Source organism: Eutrigla gurnardus, assembly GCF_963514095.1.
Source record: "Eutrigla gurnardus genome assembly, chromosome: 4".
NCBI lineage: Eukaryota > Metazoa > Chordata > Actinopteri > Perciformes > Triglidae > Eutrigla > Eutrigla gurnardus.
The window spans coordinates 28855507-28879355 of NC_139918.1; the positions used below are offsets into that span (position 1 = coordinate 28855507).

Below are 23849 nucleotides of genomic sequence, written 5' to 3' on the forward strand. Positions count from 1 at the left end.
GAGCCATCCTACCCATAATGCCCCAGGGTCAGCCAAGCCAGGGGAAGGTAGGTACAAAGAGTGTTGCAACGTGTTGCAGTGGTGGATGGGAAATAATCAAATCGACTGATCAAACTACAGATCTTGTTGCTGGTTTTAATCTTGTAAAATGTTGATTATGGCTGAAAAAATAGAGGGAACTAGCTCTAAGCAGCTTATAATACACAATTTAAACAGGAAAATATGTTTTAATCAATAAAAGCAATTGACTTGTGGGTTTTTATGCAAATAAATACTTAGATAATTCTAAGAAGAGTAAAGGACAACAGTTAAAAACAAGACATCAGTCTGGAGCCTTGAATACCAGCTGCTATAGCAGATCTAGCTCATTGCCGATAGATAGGTGATCCATGCCGGCGGCTGAAACAGCTGATCGTCTCTAAGTGATATTTGCTCCCTTGTTTTCCTGCTGAGAACCCTGAAACATCTCATGAGGTTTGTGATTCATTGCCCCGAAAAAAAATGGTGAACATGATGCCGTTTTCTTATCATGTGTGCATGTACTCATGATGTTTTAACTGTGAGCATATGTGTGTGTGTGTGTGTGTGTGTGTGTGTGTGTGTGTGTGTGTCCCAGTGCTTCTATCTGTCCCTCTAAGCAGTCTTGGCAGGCCAATCTAATCTGGCCAAGGAAAGGTCAGCCCCACTCTAACTGCCTTTCACTCACATTATGCACCGATGCCCCCCTCTCCCCATTTTTTCCCTTTCACCTCGTTTCCTATCCCCTTCCTCCTTTCCTCACCTTTTTTGTGTCATCGCTCTGTCTTCCTCACTTTCACTCCCTTCCCGCACATTTTTCTATTTTTCTCTCCACTCATGCATCACCCCCCCCCCCCCCCCCCCCCCCCCGATCTATCCGACCCCGGTCCGTCTCATTATCATAACCATCTCCTGAATATCTCTTAACATGCCAACTGCACATTTCGTCCTGGGAGTTAAACGCTTCGTGACAGCGAACACGGGGACGCCCGATCTACATAGACGTCGCCACGACGACGCGGCGAGTACAGATCCGAAGAGGCAGGCGGGATCAAAGGGACTCATCAGGCCGACTGGCAGCCCCGGATCAACCAATCCATCGACCTCGGCCACATCCCGTTACCATAGCAATTATCGGGAGCCTCTGAGAAGCAGAGCGTCTGGGAGTCAAAGGTCACCGCGCTATCTTTCTGCCATTTACAGGTCAGAGAGAGAGAGAGAGACACAAAGACATGAGACGGCCATCTTTGAAGTCCAGTTACAAAGCATAGATTTCTCCACTTTCTCTATCCCTCTGGCCATCTCTGCAGTAATCCCCCCTCTTCTCCTCCTCCGTCTCTCAGGACGGCCCGATATCAAACCTCCGGATCTGTCTGCCTGCCTCCCTGTCTGCCTCTCCACCCGTCTGTGGCTACACAGATCAACTGTTTGGTTCCACGCCATTAAAAACTTCACAAAACGTGACATATGAGGAAGAAACAGAGCTCCAATCTAACTTTGAGTTTTGGCCTTTTGGTATTAAAAGTCATAAACTTTCAGCAGATTCTCGCTGGTTTGTGGGCTGCTGTTTAATATAATGCATTAATGCTTTAATGCTACTGGACAACAGAAAATCTGAACCTTCGGTGCTCTGGGAACTTCTGTGGACATTTCCTGAATTCTCTGACATTAAACATTCAAAATCATTTCTCACAAAAGTGTGTGTTAGCAGATCTGTTGACTTGCCGTTTGACTGGATAGAAAATCTAAACCCCTTTGCCCCAAAGAACTACTTAATGTAGGCCAAGTCTTTATTTTTTTGAGACAATATTTAACATTTGAGATGTTAAGCTTCCGAGGTTAAGTGAAAATAATGTTTCTGCAAAAGAAAAAATGGATCGTCTGTGAAACAGCTCGTATACATTTTTTTTTTAACTCAAGCTATCCTATCACAAGACACCAGACGATGATGGAAACTTGGAATAAAGCAACTCATATATAGTATTTAATGTATCCTGCAAAGCCAGTTGATTTAAAACGAGACGCAGACAGACAGATAGTCCTCTAGACGGATAAAGAAATCTCTCCGTCTGTGCTGTGGGTCCTTTCAACCCGGTTAAGCCGGTGCGAGACACAGGGAAGTCTTCCCTCACACAGAGTTGAATCATAAACTGATCTTGTTCGATTTTATTCCCTCCCCCCGGCCTCCCCCTCGAGAGCGCCCCGTTCCCTCTGCCTTTCTTCCTTGCGCTCTCAAAGGCAGGGAAGGCTGGTGGCACTTCACAGAGGGATAGACCCTCTCTTCATCCCCCCCCCCCCACTGCAACATCTCTATATCAGTCTAGCCGGCCGCCGGCCCTCGAGAGCCTGCTGGATTCAGCGGCGAGTGTTAGAACCACTGAGGAGCTTTCAAGACAAAAATCCACCTTCTGAGCCTCGTGTGTGTGCGCGAGCGTTTCAAGTGGCTCTCCCCGGGCCACCTCGGTTATCTGTGTCACATCACACGGCGCCCTATTAGAGCGCGGCAGAAGGGTCCCGCGTCTGCTCGTTTAACGGCGTGAAAGAGAGCCGGGCGGATGGAAGCGGCGTCGGGGAGATGGACGGACGGGACGAGCTGCTCTTTGCCTTGGTTTAGTTGAGATTTCGACATTGATCTGTCTTGTCTCACGGAGAGGGAGGGTGGGGGGGGGAGGAGGTGAGGCTCAGCATGTGTGTGTTTAACAACGGATCGAACAGGGAGGGAAGGAGGCGAGCAGGAAGAGGGGCAGATCAAAGCTGGAAGGCAGAGCTGAGAGTTTGAAAAGAGCCTCTTAGAGATGACAACTCCATTTGACAGCCTGTGTGGTTCACCTCCATCTTTCTTTCTCTGGTTTTACACACAAACCCTGCTGAAGCCACAATGGGAGGCCAGTGTGGAGCGGAGGAGACTGCAGGAGTTCAAACATAATAACGTAAAGAAAGAGAAGACACATCGTTCCCTTTTAGAGGCAAAAAACACTGAAGGCTGAGTCAGTGTTGGGATTTTACTGAGGAAATGTTCTTTGTGATTAAAAAACAGAATAACTGACTATTGTGATAATTTGTATTCATCATTTCTGTTACTTTTTGAGGCAAAAATGCCACAAGATCTCTGGCTTTCAGCTCTCATCGGTTGATCTGCTTTTCTTTGTCACATATGACAGTGAACTATGTTTGCATTTTGGTCAACAAACAAGCAAACTATCAAAGAAATCACAGAAATGGCGCTAAGCTTAAGAAGAATCGTGAAATTAACTAAACATCACAACAGTAAAACGTTTGAAATCTGAGGAGGAGGCTAGTTGATTGTGGTGAATCATCATCAATATTGTAATGGGTAAAATACAGGAAGCATCATGCAATCATTTTGAAAAATGTATGTATGGTTTATTTATGCAGAGACATTGTGATTACCTTAATTAAAATACTTGCTTATTCGTTTTTCACAAGAGACTGTCCTCTCAGTGATGCAAAACATTTAAAAAAATGTTTCTCGACAAAATATAAAGTGATGTTTTAATGCCATGTTTAGGAGTTTAAGACATTTTAAAGGAGTCATCACCTGGAAATCGCAATTTCTCTTGTTAAAACATGCATATCTGTGTTTGACCTCAGTTGAAACTTGCCTGAAAGGCTGGAGTTTGAAAGTGGCGCCGTTTTTTCGCTTCTGCTCTTTTTCCGAACAGGAATAGCACACAAGGGTGTGCATTCCTAAAGCACGAGATTTTGATTCTGCGCCTTCGGTGACGTCACCGTGGCGGCTACTTGCATAAGCCCACCCCTCTTTCACCACCCAACCCCGCCCCGTCCGCTACCTGAAATCGCCGAAGCGCCGCCATTATGTTTTGGAGTCTGCATGCAGGCAAGCCCCCCCGGCTCTGTCCTTCCTGCGGCGAATCAACGCGCGCCTCATTACATATTATACAATGCACATCCGGACCAGTCAAAACCTCGCGCGTAATCTCGCGTGATAAAATCGCGGTACGAAAAAGGGTCAGAACAAGCTCAATGTTTGATTAAAATTTTTTTTTTTTTTTCCTAATAAGTTTTACGAATTGATCCAAAGCGATCCAAGGGGGGCTGGATACGTATAAAACCAGGTGATGACTCCTTTAAGCATATTTTGATGATTATTTGGGATAATATCATGAGTCGCAATTATTTTGGTGAGGATCATAAAATGTTCAGATGGACCAAATAGAGACGAGCACCCCTGTAGGTGTGTCAGGTCACAGAGCAGCCAAGCTCCCCGGTGACCAGCTCTCACATCCAGTCCTATAATTGGGTTTCTGGGCGCACTTACACACACACACACACACACACACACTTACACACACACACACACACAGTGGTGACCAGCGGGTCAATTGCCTAGCTAAATGTGTTTTCCTTCCCCTGCTAAGAGGGAGAAACCAGACCACTGGCACCATTCCACCTCCCTGGTCACATTCAGCACCGGCGGTCCCACAGAACCAACACGGCTCACGCCGGCGAGGGACGGAGGGAATGACGCTTTAATAGGATGTGAAATAAAACCACAGCGTTGTACGAGGCGATGATGCCGTGTGTGTTCGTACCTCTGAAGCCTCCTTCCAGCAGAGCTGTAGCTCTGATCCTCTTCTGCCCCGCCCACTCGTACTCCTCAAAGCCCCGCCCATTCTCTCCATCCATGTCTGCAGAGTCATCGTCGCCTAACGCACCCTCACGCTGACACACACAAACAGGGACACATGTTAAATCACAGCAAAAATCTTCACAAACGGCACATGATTGTATTGTTTTTCATGGTGTGTTGGAAGAGAGGTCGGATCTCCAGAGCACCTCCTGTATCTGTACCAGACCATGAACCAGCCGTGGGAAGCACCAGTCAACCACTATTTACTAACACAACCTAGGCTCAGTTTTTTTATTGTTTCATTGCTGTATGAAAATGTTCATCTTTTACTGTATAAAAACCCAGATAATCTTCAGTCCTTTGGATCACTTATGAGAAGAAGAAGGAAATGACTTTGGCCCTGACTGAACAATCTTGGTGCAGGACTCGCTGCACAACCGGCAGCTGACATGGTGTGGTACAGAACTGGAGCGCCGGAAGAATGTGAGAGGAAGAAGAGTCTAAACAGACAGAAGGTCAGTGAGGTGAGATACAGGAGGAGTGGTGGTTAGTGGTGACGAGTCGCCGTCTCTGATCGAATCTCGGACGTAATGGAAGAATTCTACAGGAAAAGGGCCGGTGACCAACTCCTCATCTCCGGATACTAAAAGGTCTCCATGTTAGGAGCTGCATGCCAACGAAGAATAATGCAACCAAGTCATATGGGAGCAGCTGCAGCAGCCTTCGACTTCATAATCACGTTCTGGTCAGCTTTAGTGACGGACAAGCAAGTTTTTGTTTTTTCTCTCAACTTTCAGACAGCTGTTCCCATATGACGTGGTCAGTATCTACAGGATCTACGTTCTTTAGTGGTTGGTGTCTGTGCTAAAGTAAAGGAGTGACTGGACAGCAATCTACTGGAAGAGAAGAGGTGACTGGTTTCTATCTACAGGAAGTAAAGATGTGACTGGTTTCTATCTACAGGAAGTAAAGAGGTGACTGGTCTGTATCTACAGGAAGTAAAGAGGTGACTGGTCTGTATCTACAGGAAGTAAAGAGGTGACTGGTCTGTATCTACAGGAAGTAAAGAGGTGACGGGTCTGTATCTACAGGAAGTAAAGAGGTGACTGTTCTGTGTCTACAGGAAGTAAAGAGGTGACTGGTCTGTATCTACAGGAAGTAAAGAGGTGACTGGTTTCTATCTACAGGAAGTAAAGAGGTGACGGGTCTGTATCTACAGGAAGTAAAGAGGTGACTGGTCTGTATCTACAGGAAGTAAAGAGGTGACTGGTCTGTATCTACAGGAAGTAAAGAGGTGACGGGTCTGTATCTACAGGAAGTAAAGAGGTGATGGGTCTTTATCTACAGGAAGTAAAGAGGTGACTGGTCTGTATCTACAGGAAGTAAAGAGGTGACTGGTCTGTATCTACAGGAAGTAAAGAGGTGACTGGTCTGTATCTACAGGAAGTAAAGAGGTGACTGGTCTGTATCTACAGGAAGTAAAGAGGTGACTGGTCTGTATCTACAGGAAGTAAAGAGGTGACTGGTCTGTATCTACAGGAAGTAAAGAGGTGACTGGTCTGTATCTACAGGAAGTAAAGAGGTGACTGGTTTCTATCTACAGGAAGTAAAGAGGTGACTGGTCTGTATCTACAGTAAGTAAAGAGGTGACTGGTTTCTATCTACAGGAAGTAAAGAGGTGACTGGTTTCTATCTACAGGAAGTAAAGAGGTGACTGGTTTCTATCTACAGGAAGTAAAGAGGTGACTGGTTTGTATCTACAGGAAGTAAAGAGGTGACTGGTTTGTATCTACAGGAAGTAAAGAGGTGACTGGTTTCTATCTACAGGAAGTAAAGAGGTGACTGGTCTGTATCTACAGGAAGTAAAGAGGTGACTGGTCTGTATCTACAGGAAGAGAAGGGTTGACAGGCTGTCCGACTGGTTTTCGGGGCCAGGATTGTACTACCTGGATCAGGCATTGTTCCACATGTCTACTCATCTCCTCCTCGCTCCCAGCCAATGGGGCGCTGCACAGCGGACATACCTGGCCCCCCTCCTCAGGCTTCCTCCTCTTCATCTTTCCTATACGGGCTGGAAACGGGCAGTCAAGGGAGACAGACAGACATTCAGTTATACACCTTTAATCACCATTTAGCTTTTCATGCATGTTTCCTCGGATGTTAATGTCACTGGTTTCAAGGCACAGGAGGTAATCTTTTAAAAAAAAAAAAAAGACCTGAGGGGAGTTTATGTCGGATGGATCCTCCTTAATTAAATCACATGCAATGTACCAAAAAGGCCGTCCCTCTATTCTTCACAAGTGTAGAAGCTGAGCTGGCTAAAAAGACAAGAGCTGGACGTGACAGTCTACATCCACGCCATCCCTCCTCCCTCCCTCGCTCCTCCCCTTCCTCCCCCTGCCCTCCCTGTCACAGCTTCCCCCACCGCACACACACTCACTCACACACACACACACACACACACATTTAATTAGAAATCTAACAGAGCAGAACAGCCGTCATTGCGCCCCGAGTCTCTGTCGTTTTTTCTTAACTGCAAATGGCGCGCAGGGACATTAATTTTTAGCTGGCTGGGAAAGCAGAGGAGGCCAAGAGGGACCGGGGCGAGGGATGGAGGGAGAGGAGGAGCACATGAGGCAATACACCATAACTGCAGGGAGATGGAGGGGTAAAGAGAGAAACGGCCTCATCCTCTTCTTCCTCGCCAATTCTCCCCATGACGCTAATCGAGGGGAGCGTTGTTAAATAGAGAAGGGAAAGGGCCGCTAATTAGGTCCGGCAGGGATATATAACCCCCCACCTCAGCCGTTACACCCCAAGTGACAATGATTCCTGGTTCCTAAAGATGGCAGGAAAAAAAAGTAGGAGGGCGAAGTTTAAACTAAGTCTCTTGTCATGGGCTCTGACTGAAAAAGGTCTGTGTATCTCCTCCAGACTTGAAACACTACATTTCTTCCAACAGAGACAACAACCGATGTGGAAATTACCAGAACGATACCACGGCAAAAATCTAGTAATGGAATTTGTACTTCTACAAATGTTAAAAAGCATGTATTAATTAAAAAGTGTTCATGTATGCAGTAATATGATGTCCCCTGTACTTTAGTTTATGTGATTTCTTTGGAGTTTGCAACCAGATGTCACATTAAACAACCTTTAATAAAAGTTATGTATTTGTGAAACAGCGCCCCCCATTCGCGCATCAGCCGCCGTTCAGGTGGAGAGAGGTACTACAGCAGGGAGACGGAGAGGAAAATGACGAATTCAGATGAAGTTCTTTGGGAGGTTGATGAGGCAGAGCTGCTAAAATAAAGCACAGGCGTAACTGTAGAAAGCTCTGTGTCGTGTTGAAGTGGTGTTTGTGAAGACAACGTCACTTTTGTCACATTTGTGTTCAATATCACGGAGCTTCTGACGTTTAAATTTTAACCACCTGTCCAAAACGGCTTTTAGGAAAAAGTTCCACTGGCTGCTGTCACCCATTACATTTCAGTCACACAACAACAGACACACAAAATGTGTAGGTGGCATTTCAACTGACAGGATGAAAAACAAATATGCTGTCTCTTTCTCAAAATAATAATAATAATAAAAAAAGATAGTAAGGTGTTCATTAACTGGGCAGATAAAGGTCACCTGACCCCAGAGAAAAATACACAGGTAATAATTTACCATCACATGGTCACATTGATAAGATGTTGCCCCCGTGCCTTGATACCAGCGATATTATATCACCATTCATGGAGACGAGCATTTATTTTCATTCATTGAGATTAAACGTCCCTAACTTCACTGGTAGATATGTAAACTTTGTAATAACATCTTTTTGTTATTATAATCTTACCTTATGTGCACTATATTCTACGATATACTACCACAATATTATCTATTACTACGTCATCTGCATATAAACTAGTGTATTTATACATATATGTGTACACTTTTATACTTATTTGACTACTTACTATGTCTATAGGCCCTTTACTTATTTAGGAGCACAAGTAAGTATGATGATTATTATTCATACATCAAGTTTATTTTTTCAAAAATACTTAATAACCACATTTTAATCAGACGTGATGCACGTTAATAATCAGTAAAGGGGGTGAAACGTCGCGTGTACATACCATTCAATCTTGTTTGCCTGTTTGCTCGAACTCGTAAAAATGTCTGCAAGCAGATGAGAAGGAGGGAGAGAGAGAAAGAGAGAGGGGGAGAAAAAAAAAGAAAGGGGAGTAAATACACATTAGATGGTAAACAAACAGCGGGAGAGGTTCGCGAGGAGAAGTGTAACTTGTCGGGGCGGGATTGCTTTGGATGCTGAGGCCGGGACGCTGTAAACAAACGTACTTCTCTATTGTTTTCCACATCCTCCATGACTGTCAGGGGGCTTTCACGCACGGCTCATTCTCCCGCTCATTCGGCCAGAAAACTCACCGCTGCGGACGGCGCGGCCGGGCTCCCAGACGCCGCTCATCACCGCCGACTGCGGCTGCCGTCGGTTATTCTACGCGGATGGAGGAGGATTGAAAGTGGCGCTCGCTGTCAGCACATAACCGCTCACGAAGCGACGCCATGTTGCCTTGTTTTGGTCACGTGACGCCCCCGGATGGACGGATGGTGCGCGGAAAGGGAGACGTCACGTGTCGTGTCGAGCGTTGGCCGCTAGGGGGAAGCAACGGGTTTCTTTTAAAGGGTTTGGCGTTTTTAATGAATGGGGTTTGGAGGGTTTTTCACATGCAGACGGACTCTACGGGTCCTCGTTATAATAACAACACCCTCTACTTTTTAAAAGTGGAGACCAGAGGTGGGAAGGAACGAAGTACAAATACTTGTATTTAAGTAGAGTTTTCATGTATCTGCACGTTACTTTAGTATTTATTTTTCTGGTGACTCTTTTGCACTTTTACTGCCTATATTTTAAAATATTTAAAGTACAAAAAAACAGGTTTGTTTCTTTAGTTTTAATGCATTTGAGGGGAATTACACATTATTTTTTCTTATTATTATGAAAACCTGCTTGTAGAAATGTCCTTCATAGGGATACTTTTCACTTTATACTTTGAGTACATTTCAGATTCACTTTTACTTCAATAAAGAAGTTGAATGTGTACTTCTACTGCAGTAGAGAGTGTCTGTTTACTACAGGTGAATAGGCTTTTCAATCAATAGACACAGAGACAATTATATAATTATTATTAATAATAATAATTATTAATAAAATGTGTTTGACTATGTAAATGAGGCCAAATTTGGTCAAAATTGATCAGGTGTTTGCCCTTAAAGTGTAATTTATTGACGTGGGGTGTTTTTTCTCCAGTCATTTAGCATATTATGTGTGTGCAGCTCATTATTTACCGTTTCATAGCTCGTTAAATATCAAACCTGAGTTCTTAATATACAATACTTAAACTATGAAAAGGAATCATTATATTAATGTTGATACAGGAAGTGTAACCACAGATACATCTGAAATATGACAACTATTTTTTTTAAATTTCATACGTAAGACTTTTCTGTAATCTTTTCTTTTTTATATTGGATTCAACCAAATGTCACAAGAGGTCACAGCAAGACGACCCTGTTTTCTAAGCCACAAATCTGCAAAGTCGGCGACGTTGCAGTGAAAAGTACTGGTGTCGAAGTATAAAGTAGTGTATAAAGTGTGTAAAAGTATCTCAAAAGTGTACTTAAGTACAGCACTTGATTAAATGTAGTTACTTTCCACCACTGGCAACAATTAAATCCTACACATTTATCGAGTGGAAGTGGAACATTTGGGGTCTCGGGTGGTTCGGGAAGCCCGGGGTGGATTCCCCCCGCATCATTAAGAATAATGGTCTTATCATTAAAGTGCAGCACGGAGAAATAAATTAAGCGAGGTCACATATTCTGTCTGGTGCGGAATGTGCACCACGGGTCTGCGTTGACACCCGGAGGCCCGCTTGTCTTCGGCTATGTGCTGACTAAAGCATCGGCTCTCGGCGTTATGGATGCCCTCTCTTTGACTCGGCAACAGCGAGCGTGCGGCGGTTCCTCTCACCGGCGGCCCGCCGTCCATCAGCGAGCGCCGACAAGCAGTCAGGCCGCCTCCTTCTGTTCTAGCCCTCCATCAGTCTCCTCACCCCCCCCCTCTCACCTCCCCGCCGCCACTTGAGTTATGGGCCCACTTGCCTCGCATGGCCGCTACTAGCGTATCATTATGACACACTCAGCGAATGGCAGCGGATAGGTCAGGTTCTCAGAGGGAGGGGACAGGTGGGGAGGGACAGGAGCACCGGGACGGAGAGGAGGTGGCAAAGTCTGCCATTATGCGTCACTCTCAGGGTGGTAAAAAGAGTCACCATTGACTTAATCATTTGTATAATATAAGGTGATTTCAGCAGTTTCACTTAATGAGAAAATCTACTTTATCGCTATAAGGTCTTTATGAGCTGTGTCATCCCGAACGTATGGATGTAACGTCGGCGTGGACTTAATAGTTCTTATTTTATGGTGTAAGGGGGGAAACCCACTTAACCCGGAGATACATCACGGCCGGAAGAATTACCCGAACAAACTTTGATGAATTTAAGAGATAAAAGCAGTCGGGGTGGCTCTCGAGACATGTGAGATTTAAGGAGATTGGCCCGCTGGTCGAAACGGAAACTGCTGATGTGGCATAAAAACACATAATCCTCTGCTGCTACGTCCGTCAGCGGGGGGGAATTACACACATCAGAAAAAAACAACTAAAAAGTGGAATATCAGAATAGATAGCATGGATGATTGGATTAGCATTACGTCGGCACTCCAGCTGGATATCGGGACAAACAGAAGACAATGGTGTCAATGTGTGTGTGTGTGTGTGTGTGTGTGTGTGTGTGTGTGTGTGTGTGTGTGTGTGTGTGTGTGTGTGTGTGTGCGTGAGTAAGTGTGACCTGGTATCTGTCGGAGTGGTGGGCGTCTTCCGAGGACAGGGGCGAGACCACGGGAGACTCTCCCTCACGCTTGATGTGCACCGACAACAGCATCGACTATTGAGAGAGAGAGACAGAGAGAGAGAGAGAGAGAGAGAGAGATATTAATACAACGTCTGTAGTCAGTAACAACACATTTAGATCGCAGGAAAACTGATGGAATTTCACTGTTGGAGATAAAAGCCCAGAATTATTGAAGATGAAAGGAACTAGAAAAGGTCACATTGTTCTGAAGAAGACTTCAGTTTAAAGCTACAGTTGGTGACTTCAGTAAAAATGTGGTTTTTGGTGTATTTTGCTCAAACTGGCACACCGGACGGATAGTCAGGTTCCTCCGCCTGTTTGGTGCTAAACTTCTCCATCATACCTGCAGAAAAACAACCAATCAGGGGCCGAGGACTCTGATTGGACAACCTAATATCCCGACTCAAACATTTGAACCTGTAAAAGGGCGTGGGGAGCCGGTGTAGTAAATTGGAGGCAAAGACGTCGTCCCTGAAAGCAGTCGAAGAGTTAAAAGAAAACTGCTGAAACGTCGGTTGACGTGTAAAAGTTAAATCGAGCAGCGTCGCTGCCACGGATGCCGAGAGCGCCGCGTTAAATCCCTTCCACTGATTGGAGTTGATGTTTACGGGACGATAAGTTCGGGAATTAAAGGCAGAGGAAGAGGAGGATGAGGAACAATGCAGGAACTTCCTCAAGTAGAAGATGATGGGGGAGAAACAGAACGAGGGAAAGAAAGAGCAGCGACATCACTGTTTCTTTTACAAGGCGTGTGTGCGTGTGTGTGTGTGTGTGTGTGCGCTTATATTTCCATGTGCGCCTTCTCTTTTTTTTATTTTACAAGGCAGCTATGAAATATTTGTATTTACAGTCGTCTCCTATTAATCAAGCGGAAAGGGGCAGAGCAGAGGCTTAAGTGCTCGACAGCAGTAATCTAATAATAATATGTGAGAAATGACCAACCTCCAGTGCCGCCACAGTAAATTGGACATTATGCATGATGCTTTTATGCCTCTGTGTGTGTGTGTGTGTGTGTGTGTGTGTCGTCTTCTCTTTTACCCGGGTTTAAAAAGGTCAGGAATCATTTACCTGGAGGGGCGTTCTGGAAATATGCTTTAATTCCATCATTAGAATATGACATTTAACAGCATTCTGCCAACAGATTACAAATGGAGATCTTCCATTGAAACTTTGCTCTTTTAAACCAACCAATTAACCAAAGGAAAAACCCAAAGATCAGTTACAAAAGAAAAGAATAAAAGCTTGCTTTTAATGCTACGTGCAGGTAAGTAACTGGATTTACACCAGAAAGTTTAACTTATTTAATCATAATGAAAAAGCATAAAAAAAAAAATGAGACGAAGGCACAAAGTGTGCATTTGAGATGTTGTGGTCTATGTTTCACCTCGGCCCCCCCGTAAGGAGGTGCGTTGGGGTTAATCTCCGGCCTAACGGGGGTGAGTGGGGCACAGCGGGGAGGAGGCGGACACAACAAGCCCATGTACTTCAGACCGGCCCTCTCCCTTCACCGCGGCCGCCGCTGAATACTAAACACCAGCGGGAGGATGCACAGTCACGGCCGGAGTGGGAGGCCGCGCAGACCTTTCTTCTCGAGTGCGAGCCCACCCACAGTGCTGTGAGTGCCGCTCTGAGTCCGGGTCAGCACCCAAAGGTGTGTGGGAATGAAATTGGATCCCCCGAATTACGCCGCATTCACGCACACGTCGGTTGCACTGTTTCTGCAGTCGTGCATCTGACTTTTTTCATGTTTAGTTAACGGAAATGGAAACGATGAGGCGCCTGACTGCTTCAGTTACTCTGTGAAACTTCATGAAAGTGATGATCCAGACACAGGTTCTGTCTTAAATAGCTTCCCAAAGTGAAGTGATGATATCCAGCTGATTGTATCACTGGAAGTATTTTGGGTAAAGTTAAGTACGTATTGCAGGGTTTTGCAAACTGTCCAACACTGAAGGGAAGGAAAAGGAAGAAACCCTTTAAATGCATGTTCGAAACTGAAGATTACAATTTTTCTTTCTTTTTTTTATTATTTCCTATCTTTTAATTATTTTATTTTTTTAAGTATTTTACATTAAACTACCAACTCCACCATAGCTGCTAAAGCTTATTAAAAGTCCTCCAAATAAGAACTGGATTTGTTGTCTTAAAGCTACAATTGTTAACTTTAACTATATCCTCGTTTTATAACAAAACAGTTCTTTTTTTTTTATCAAAGTTACCAAATTTAAATCCAGTATCTTGACATTATATTAAGGACATAGAAAGAAAGCCGGGTCTGGCAGCCAGCGGTGTGTTCAGATGAGTCCGTGGATGCAGACTCTATAAGGGACTGGATGGAATCAGGAATCTGTCTTTTTTCTTCCCCTCTAATTGGAGCGACGGCAGCGCCTCTCGGCTCGGCTGCCCGTCGGACCGCGGGAGACTGGAACTCCGGCATGCTGGATATCAGACACAGCACTAACAGCACAGCTGATTTGCCCTCAGTGCAGCAGAGAGGAACAGAGGCATCAGAGGAAGCTCTGATAGAAGGACTACACTGCATCGGAAAAGTGTCTTTCACGTAAGGCGACATTCATCATCTCACACGGGGAGAACCTGAGGTGCATCTCACCTTGGGGGTTCCTGGAGTGGCTGCTCCATCCTTAGGCGACTGGTTCTTACTGCAGAGAGAAAGACAAACATAGAATTATATTTCATTCTTTATGTGTATTCTTGGAAAGTCGCATTTGAAAACATCAGAAACAGCTGGAATATCACGTCTTCTACAAATGGCTATAAGTAGACGATATTAGATTTTCCACTTTTATCCCTCGCCCTTCAATTGTCTCTCCGTCCGTCTCCCGCCGCTCCGTTTGATGGTGATTGAAAACGTTACCGCTAATGTCAGGATTACTAAGAACATCAGCTGGACATCCGCCGGTGAGGCAATCGTTCTGCAACATTTGTCTCATCAAACACACAGTGATTTGATTTGTCCGTGCAGTCATTCGGTCGCTTTGACTCTGAACTACATGGAGGACAATCGGCTGACTCGTAAACGTTATGGGGGAGAAGGGAGAGAGAGAAGGGGGGAGGTGTGGGGGGGGCACAGAAAACAGGGGAGTATTAAGAAAGAGAAGGAGAAAGACTGTAGATGAGTTTTTGTGTGACATTCCAGATTAGAGGTGAAAACTGACGGAAAGTGAAAATATATCAACTAACTGCCAATAAAAGACCAGACACATTCAATTCACTGGTTACTTTATTTATGAGCTTTTTTTCTGACACTTCAATCGTCTGATTCTTTTCATTTCCTCTCCCTTCCTCATTCTCAATTAATCTGTTAATTTCTTTTTTTTTCCTTCTCTTTCCCCGGTTTTCACCCTCAATCTCAGGATTCAATACTTTATCGCCATCTCAACGTGATTGATTGTGAATCGCCTTCCCTCCCTCCCCCATTCATCCCCCCCCCCCCCCGTCTCTCACCCGGACACGGGGGTGCGTCCCTCCAGAGCCTCGCCAAGCGTTGCGCCGGGCCTCGCCGCCGACAAAGCGAGACGCGGTTGTCATGTTTGCTTTGAGACCCTGTTAGCGCTCCAGATCCTCCTCGGACACCGAATTGAGCGTGACCCCTAATCTGACAGCATGCCTTGGTAGACAAGGGCTTTCCCCTTTTTCAATGGCTGGACGGGTGGATAATAAGAATAAGAAGCCTTATTTATGTGTCACTTATCGGAGAGGAGGTTTTAAAAGTGGTGCACGAGAGAGCAGGACCGGGACGATAGGACGGGAATATAATGCATAGCTGCACAGAGATAGGGAGGCATGTATGATGGGAAGGCCGTGACATTTCCTCCTACACATACTGGGATGTGGAGCAGCAACACAATGTCTCCTCCATGTGTTTGAAGAGGCAAGCCACTGATGGTATGTGAAAAAACGTTTAAAGGACAGGTACGCAGCTATTCAAGAGCGCTGCGGGATGATGCATTTTTGTAGGCAAACCCGGAATTTAGCAGAAATATTGTTATCGCGCATAAATAAAGGACATCTCTACTCATGGAAGAGGTTTGATCCTGTGAATTTATTTCATTTATCAATGGATCTGGTTGCTTTTTCACTCTCTATTGTAAGGAAATGTCCGTTAGTGTTTTTAGTTATGGTTAGACACAGGTGTCCAATTTACAGATATTCTGTACTCAAGTAGAAGTACAGATACTTGTGTTAAAAAAGACTAAAAAAAGTAATAAAAGTACTGATTCAACCTCTTTACTCAAGTAAAAGAGAAAAAGTACAGGCTCTGAAATGTAAAAGTAAAACGCATCCCGATGAAGGACATCTCTACTGGCTGTTTTTTTACAAGGCTAACTGAACCTTGCATCATATTAAATATGTTTGACATATATCTGGCATATGCCAAGAGATTAATAAACAAGAGAACAACTTTTTGAATTTCTCCGTGTCTGTAATAAAACATGTGATATATATCCCAAAGCATCAAATGAAACGTTTGAGTGAGTTGTTATTATTAGTTATTTGCTCGTCATTTCGCTCCATCAGACGTGAGTAATACCTTTATGATCCGGGATGAGCAGCGAGTGTGTATCAGCGGACACACGCAGGTGTGTGTGAACACGTCGGTGAAAACGTGTCATTACTGTTCCCGTGTGTGTGTGTGTGTGTGTGTGTGTGTGTGTGTGGAAGCTGAACGGCGGGCCTCACCTCCACCAACAAAGAGAATAAACATGGGTGACACAGTCGAGCTGCTGTGTAATGCAGGAGAATCTGCCAACATCCCTCACCTGTCTTTCCCCCCTTTTCTATCTCTGTCTCTGTCATCTCTCTCTCCTTCTCCCCCCTCTATCTCTCTTTTATTCATTACCTGGAACCTCTGCAGAGGCGTCAACAATAACAGCCACCTCCACCTGCTTGTTGACAGTGTCAAACAGCGACAAGGGAAGGGAGGGAGGGAGGGAGGGAGGGAGGGAGAGAGGACAGCAGCTGCACGCCTGCTGCGATGGGAGAAAATTGCCACAATGACAGAGGGGGTGATGGAGAGATGAAAGAAAGTGAAGGGGGGGAGAAAAGATGTGGAAGGAGATGAAATGTGAGGTGAGAGAGGGAGAGAGACTGAGCTCGATAAAGATGAAGGAAGACGGAAAGTGAGAGAGAGAGAGAGAGAGAGAGGGATTGATGGGAGAGTCGGTGCGTCGACGCCTCTTCTTGCGTCTGTTTGCCCGTTTCTATGAATTTTTGATGGAAATTCCAGCTGCCTGCCACGTCAAAGGGAGGACAAGAGTGTGGAAACAAACACACACCGGCAGACAGACAGGCAGACAGACAGACAGACAGGCAGACGGGAGGAAGAGGAAGGGATGAAAGACAGGAGAGAAGAAAAAGCAATTTAAAATGTGTGGCGGTAATGAGGCCCGTGTGTGTGTGTGTGTGTGTGTGTGTGTGTGTGTGTGTGTGTGTGTGCGTGTGTGTGTGTGTGTGTGTGTGTGAACGGAGGTGAGGGGGGGTGAGACAGGTGAGGGCATGTTGTACAACACAGTTCCACCTAAATGATGGGCAGGAACCTCGTTCTACAATAAAGTCAGTAAGCATAGCATCTACTCTGCACTTACCTGTACCCTATGGTTTTTCAAAATAAAAGTGCAGGTAAAAGCTTAAAGTGTGTGGTATTTATATTATATTCATAACTATGTTTTCATGAGTGTATAATCACTGGGAGGTGTGTTTTCATTAGATTGGAATGAGTCCTTTGTATATAATAATATAAAAATGTTTTACTTGTGTGACATGAAGGCTTTTGGTGATTTCCCTTTAATTACTGCTCATTGTCTAATGTTGTGATCTGCAGCAGCCGCACTTCACTATTATAGAATCCTTCCTCAAAACATGTCAAAAAATGATAAATCAGTCGGCCACATAAATCTTTTTTTCACTTAAAAATCAGCTCTGAAACAGTCTCTTACAATCAACTTACAATCTAGCCGTTTTAAGATATGGGAAAAAATGTTTATATCAAAATCTAATTTATTAAAAACAAAATATGACACCTGCCTACATCAGCCAATAATATCACGACGTCCATCCATCCATCTGCCCTGCAGGGATCTGGAGACAGCGGGGGGGTAAACCCACCCGGTTTCAGCCCGACTCTCTTGAAACGGCGTTTCAGCTCCACTTTAATCTGCAGCGCTGGGCTGATCAGTAAAATGAAAGCGTTTCCATTCAGTAAAACTGCCCACCCTCCACAAACCGGGATCAATCCTGCATCAATCCCACACAAGTAGAGACAGACTGAGTTTGACTGACAGCCCCTCCCACCTGAGGGAGGGGGGGGGGGGGGGGGGGGGGGAGATGAATAAGTCTTTTTTCAGTGGGAGTTGGGTGGAATGGAGGGATGGCGCTAACCTCAAGATACTGATTGCTTTTTGCCTCTTTGTGTCGTCTGCCGGAGAGGTGGGGGCAAATTGATTATGGAGGAGGAGGAGGAGGAGGAAGAAGAGGAGCAGGGGTACGAATAGGGAGGAGGAGGAGGAGGAGGAGGAGGTGATGGGGTATGTAGATTACTTTGCCCCCACGAGCCACCTGACGTTTACAGGGCATGATAGATTACCGTTAGCTCCGCTGTGTGTGTGTGTGTGTGTGTGTGTGTGTGTGTGTGTGTGTGTCTGTGTGTCTGTGTGTGTGTGTGTGTGATAATTCCATGTCCGTACAGGAGGCGCTGCGGCCCGCGAACAAAGCGACGGAGCTCACGGTGACTGGAGAGGACAGGATGGCAGCTGTAATCACGCACACGGCCAGAACACAGAGGAGAGAAGTCGTAAACAAATGGAAACAGATATCCAGCGAAGAGGCCGCCGCAGATACACGGGACGCACACTTTTTTATTTTTCACACCGACATACTCACACACACACACACACACACACACACACACGTTTTCCTTGGTTTCCATACCCACGGCTCTTTCATTCAGAGAGCGCTGGTCGTCATTAAAGGCAGATTTACTACAAATTGGACCAAATTCCCACTGTCACTTTCAATGATGGCTGCTACCATGCAGAGAGCCGGAGAGAGGGAGAGACAGTGTGTGTGTGTGTGTGTGTGTGTGTGTGTGTGTGCGTGGGGTTCTTTCTGCTTTTATTTCATCTCCTGCATCCATATCCTTTTACACGCAATGTTGGCATGTGTGCAAAGGAACAGCTCTATCAAAATATCGGAAAATCTGATCCTGAGCATTCCCTCCCTCCTTCTTGTTGTGTGTGTGTGTGTGTGTGTGCGTGTGTGTGTGTGTCGGACGGGTTAATGGCGAGTAGCTAAATCAGCCAGCCGTGACGTTAGCCACCATCCCGCCTCAACCGGCGATGACGCTATTTCCTTAAATAACCGAGTGCTTACTCAGTATCTCAGACCCACAGAGGGAAGGGCAGGCTACTAACCTTTATTAATTATTGACACACACACACACACACACACACACACACACACACACACACACACACACACACACACACACACACACCTCACCATATCAGACAATGATGGATGGATGACCCTCACTCAGCTCTCCCATGTAATCTGTTTTTGTTATATTCTATATTTTATCTCAGGATCTACTTTTTCAGCGGCGTCCCGCGGCCGCGGTCACATGTTTGAGCGTGCTCAGGTGTCATGGAGACGTTTTTATCGCTGGGATCTTCGGATTACAACGCAATCGTCTCTGTGACAAGTGATCTCTTATGGGCTGATCACTTTGTTCTTTAAATGTCCGTCTCTTTAAAGTCATTTTGCGAACATGCAATAAGCAGAAGTAAAACGCCGAAGTTCGGCTGTAAACGACTGACGCCGTGGTTACATGTCGGGACGATATCAGACTTTATTACAGGATTATCGTAAATATCACCTAAGTGACTAAAAAGCCTGTTTAGCTCGCCATCATGGTAGAAAAGTAATGAAAATGCATTAATATACATTAGAATATACACAAGAAACAAATATTTATAAATATATATATTTTGTGATTCTTTCTATTATTTTTTTAGGTATGAAATCGTTAATTTATCTGTCTTTGCTTTGGTCTGATGGACCTTAAAGCTTCTAGAAACTCAGTGAAATGAGAATAAACGACAAGACGAGATAGAGAAGGGAAATGGAACCAAGAAGGAGGAGACGGACGGGAAACAAGAAGGCAGATGAGGAGAAGGGGAGAGGGAGGAGCAGAAGGAGAGAGGGAAAGGGAGAGGGGGGAGGAGAAGGGGAGAGGGAGGAGGAGAAGGAGAGAGGGAGGAGAAGAAGGAGAGAGGGTAAGGGAGAGGGAGGAGGAGAAGGGGAGAGGGAAAGGAAGGGGGAGGAGGAGAAGGGGAGAGGGAGGAGGAGAAGAGGAGAGCGGGAAGAGAAGGGGATAGGGAGGAGGAGGAGAGGAGAGCGGGAAGAGAAGGGGAGAGGGAGGAGGAGAAGATGAGGAGGAGAGGGATGAGGAGAAGGGGAGAGGGATGAGGAGAGGGATGAGGAGAAGAGGGATGAGGAGAAGGGGAGAGGGATGAGGAGAGGGATGAGGAGAAGGGGAGAGGGATGGGGAGAGGGATGAGGAGAAGAGGGATGAGGAGAAGGGAGAGGGATGAGGAGAGGGATGAGGAGAAGAGGGATGAGGAGAAGGGGAGAGGGATGAGGAGAGGGATGAGGAGAGGGATGAGGAGAAGGGGAGAGGGATGAGGAGAGGGATGAGGAGAAGAGGGATGAGGAGAAGGGAGAGGGATGAGGAGAAGAGGGATGAGGAGAAGGGGAGAGGGATGAGGAGACAGATGAGGAGGAGAGGGAGGAGGAGAAGGGGAGAGGGATGAGGAGAGGGATGAGGAGAAGAGGGATGAGGAGAGGGATGAGGAGAAGGGGAGAGGGATGAGGAGAGGGATGAGGAGAAGAGGGATGAGGAGAAGGGAGAGGGATGAGGAGAAGAGGGATGAGGAGAAGGGGAGAGGGATGAGGAGACAGATGAGGAGGAGAGGGAGGAGGAGAGGGATGAGGAGAGGGAGGAGGAGGAGAGGGATGAGGAGACAGATGAGGAGGAGAGGGAGGAGGAGAGGGATGAGGAGAGGGAGGAGGAGGAGAGGGATGAGGAGACAGATGAGGAGGAGAGGGAGGAGGAGAGGGAGGAGGAGAGGGATGAGGAGGAGAGGGATGAGGAGACAGATTAGGAGTAGAGGGATGAGGAGAGGGATGAGGAGAGGGATGAGGAGGAGAGGGAGGAGGAGAGGGAGGAGGAGAGGGAGGAGGAGAGGGATGAGGAGGAGGGGGATGAGGAGACAGATTAGGAGTAGAGGGATGAGGAGAGGGATGAGGAGAGGGATGAGGAGGAGAGGGATGAGGAGAGGGATGAGGAGGAGAGGGAGGAGGAGAGGGATGAGGAGAGGGATGAGGAGGAGAGGGAGGAGGAGAGGGATGAGGAGAAGAGGGATGAGGAGAGGGAGGAGGAGGAGGGGGATGAGGAGACAGATGAGGAGTAGAGGGAGGAGGAGGACGGGTAGAGTACACAGACAGGCGGGGGGGAGGAGGGGTGTGGGAGGGTAAACAGGGTAAATGAAGTGTGATGTCTATGTGGGGTGACGCTATCTGTCGCCCTGTTCCTCCAGGTTAATGGGGACTATCATAAAGCTGGGCCGCTAAGGTGGACACCGGGTCGCACACAAACACACACTCAGGCCACACACACATGTACACAAACACACACACACACACACACGGAGCCAGACGCGTGGTCAAGGTGAAATATGGATCCTAATGGTTGTGTCCCATCGTTAAAAGGGCTCGGAGTTGATTTATCCGCCGTAAAAACAGCTCGTGCAACTGCCTTGAGGAGGAGAAGGGAGCGGCGGCCAACCTGGAGGTCACAGGTTTGAATCCTAATCCCCGCAGGAAACACTTAGCGTTACGTCGACGGCATGCCTCTGCCTTTTATGCAGATTTATGGCGCCCAAAATCACAAAGAGCGGCAGCCAGTGAGCCTGACATTAAAGCGCGGTCTTCACCCCGGGCCTAAACAATATCCATCTTCATGAGCCGCTGGAGTATTTGTCTTAGGGATTGATATGGGTTTGATTTATCCGCCAGGCGATAAAAATGGGAACAAAGATGTTTCATGTGGTTGGTTATGTCGGGACCTGCTGTATGTTTTCCACTTCAAGTCTCAAGTTATTCATGATCCTGTACAAAACAATCATGAGCATGAACATTACAGATCACAGGCTCCATATATAAATATATAAAGTGTATATAGATAAGTCTACATGGCCTGCAGGGTGACCGGATGCTGCTGTGAGTCCCCATGATGTGACACCATATCTATTTCTACATGAAATAGATACAAAATGCACACAATTTGCTTCTGGTTTGTTGGAGGGCTTCACTATTCTAGCTCCTGAACCACCTGTAATGAGTGTATGTGATACCAGTGTGGCCTACCTGAAGCAGATGGCAGCTAGCCTCTCCACCTCCGTCTCCATGTGTTCCTGCAGCTCTCCGGGCCTCAGCAGCACCTGGCAGATGGGACAGATTGGAGCCTGGCTGTCGTAGAGGGACATCTTCTTTTTACCTGGAGACAGGAAGCAGGACAGAAGAACATCATGACGTGTCTTTATATGTTCGGTCTCCCACACAAATACATAAAAATACACACCGTATACATAACAATATTCTAAAAAGAGACAAATCAAGTCTTTGCGCTGTGCGACGCTGACCTGGCAGCCCTTGAATCCAAAGCCAAGGACGCTCGTCTTCCTCACACATTAAGTGCATTATAATTCGGCTTTTACACACAGACCAAACAGCGCTGGACGTTCTCCGCCGTGTCCTCTCAGGTCAAAGCAGATTTTTAAAGAATGATGTCATAACGCCGTATAGAGTCTGCCAACACTACCTCACTTCATTGTCCTTGATCAGCAGGCCACAGGGCGGGGCCCACCTGCATGTGTGTGTGCGTTTCATTGTGTTTCCTCGGGAAAGTGCGCACTTTGCAGTTTCTTTTTCTTTTTCTTTTTTCTGTGCCTTTGTGTTGGTGCATGTGTGCAAATATAGCAGCGTGCATCCTACTTTCTCAAGTTTAGTCTGAGTCGGCTAAAAATATCATCTATTGAAAGTGTCTCAGTGCTTAATGTCAGAGGACACTTCCTGATTTCCTGTATTTAGCCAATCAAATGGCCTTTTCTCTCTCTCTTTTTGTTCGGGAACAACAGGCTCCGCCTCAGACAGGATATCCCGTTTAGACTGCTTGTCACCACGGCAACGAGAGGACCAGGTATGGGGGGACTCCCTATCTGTCTTGTCTTCGTCCTCACACACACACACACACACACACACACACACAAACATGCAGGCCCTCTGGGGACACGTATCCTTGCTCACATATTGGTCTGTCAGAACAGTTTCCTGCAAGAGAATTCATCAAGAGACGAGTAGGGAACACACACACACACACACACACACACACACACACACACACACACACACACACACACACACACACACACACACACACACACACACACACACACACACGCCTCCTCCTCCCTGTTTCCAGAGCGTGTGTGTGCATACCGGCCTCCCATTCTCCTGCGCCGCTACTTAACAGAGCCACAGCACTGGACACGTTAAGTGACTTTGAAAAATAGGTAATCGATTACTCTCTATCTCTGCCGCCTCGCTCCTTCTCTTCTTCACACCTTTCCCTCTCTGCAGCCTCATCCATTTGTAATTTTCTGCTACCCCACCATCCATTTATCCGTTTCATTTCTCCCTCTCATCCTCCTCTGTTCTCCCTCTTTGGTTATTTCATTGTTCCCCATCACTTTCCTCCTTACCCTCAACTCTCTCTCCTTTCTCTCTTCTTCTTCTCTGCCTTATTGTCTCCCCCGCCACACTCCCTTCACAATATTTCCCTTTTTTCCTCTCTCATCCCCCCCCCCCCCCCCTCCTCCCCCTTCTCTTTTATTGCTTTGACAAGATAATTTGAGTCATGCTGAAGCCGTCGCCATCCGCCACAGCAAACAAAGAGCGATCCAATCCCTGTCTGCAGCTGATGGGGCTCTTTCTATTCTGCAGACAAACACCTGCAGGACGCCGATGCACACACACACACACACACACACACACACACACACACACACACACACACACACACACACACACACACACACACAGACATATATATGCCTGTGTTTGATTATTTTTAGGCTTTTGTAAAGTAAAAAAAAATA

General features: G+C 46.2%; 1 protein-coding gene across 4 annotated transcripts in view; it reads right to left on the minus strand.

Moving 5' to 3' along the window:
* rnf220a (ring finger protein 220a) overlaps positions 1-23849 on the minus strand; it is a 152768-nt gene that overhangs the window by 17951 nt on the left and 110968 nt on the right. For 2 of the 4 annotated variants that reach the window (XM_084007683.1, XM_084007685.1), the window contains exons 3-8: positions 22060-22189; positions 14225-14273; positions 11551-11646; positions 8758-8800; positions 6655-6701; positions 4593-4722 (exon numbers count right to left, since the gene is read on the minus strand). In XM_084007683.1, the coding sequence (XP_083863809.1) occupies positions 4593-4722; positions 6655-6701; positions 8758-8800; positions 11551-11646; positions 14225-14273; positions 22060-22189 (495 nt within the window). Of the gene's footprint in view, positions 1-4592; positions 4723-6576; positions 6702-8757; positions 8801-11550; positions 11647-14224; positions 14274-22059; positions 22190-23849 lie in introns of all 4 variants that reach the window. The other 2 variants (XM_084007682.1, XM_084007684.1) reach the window with 1 other exon arrangement.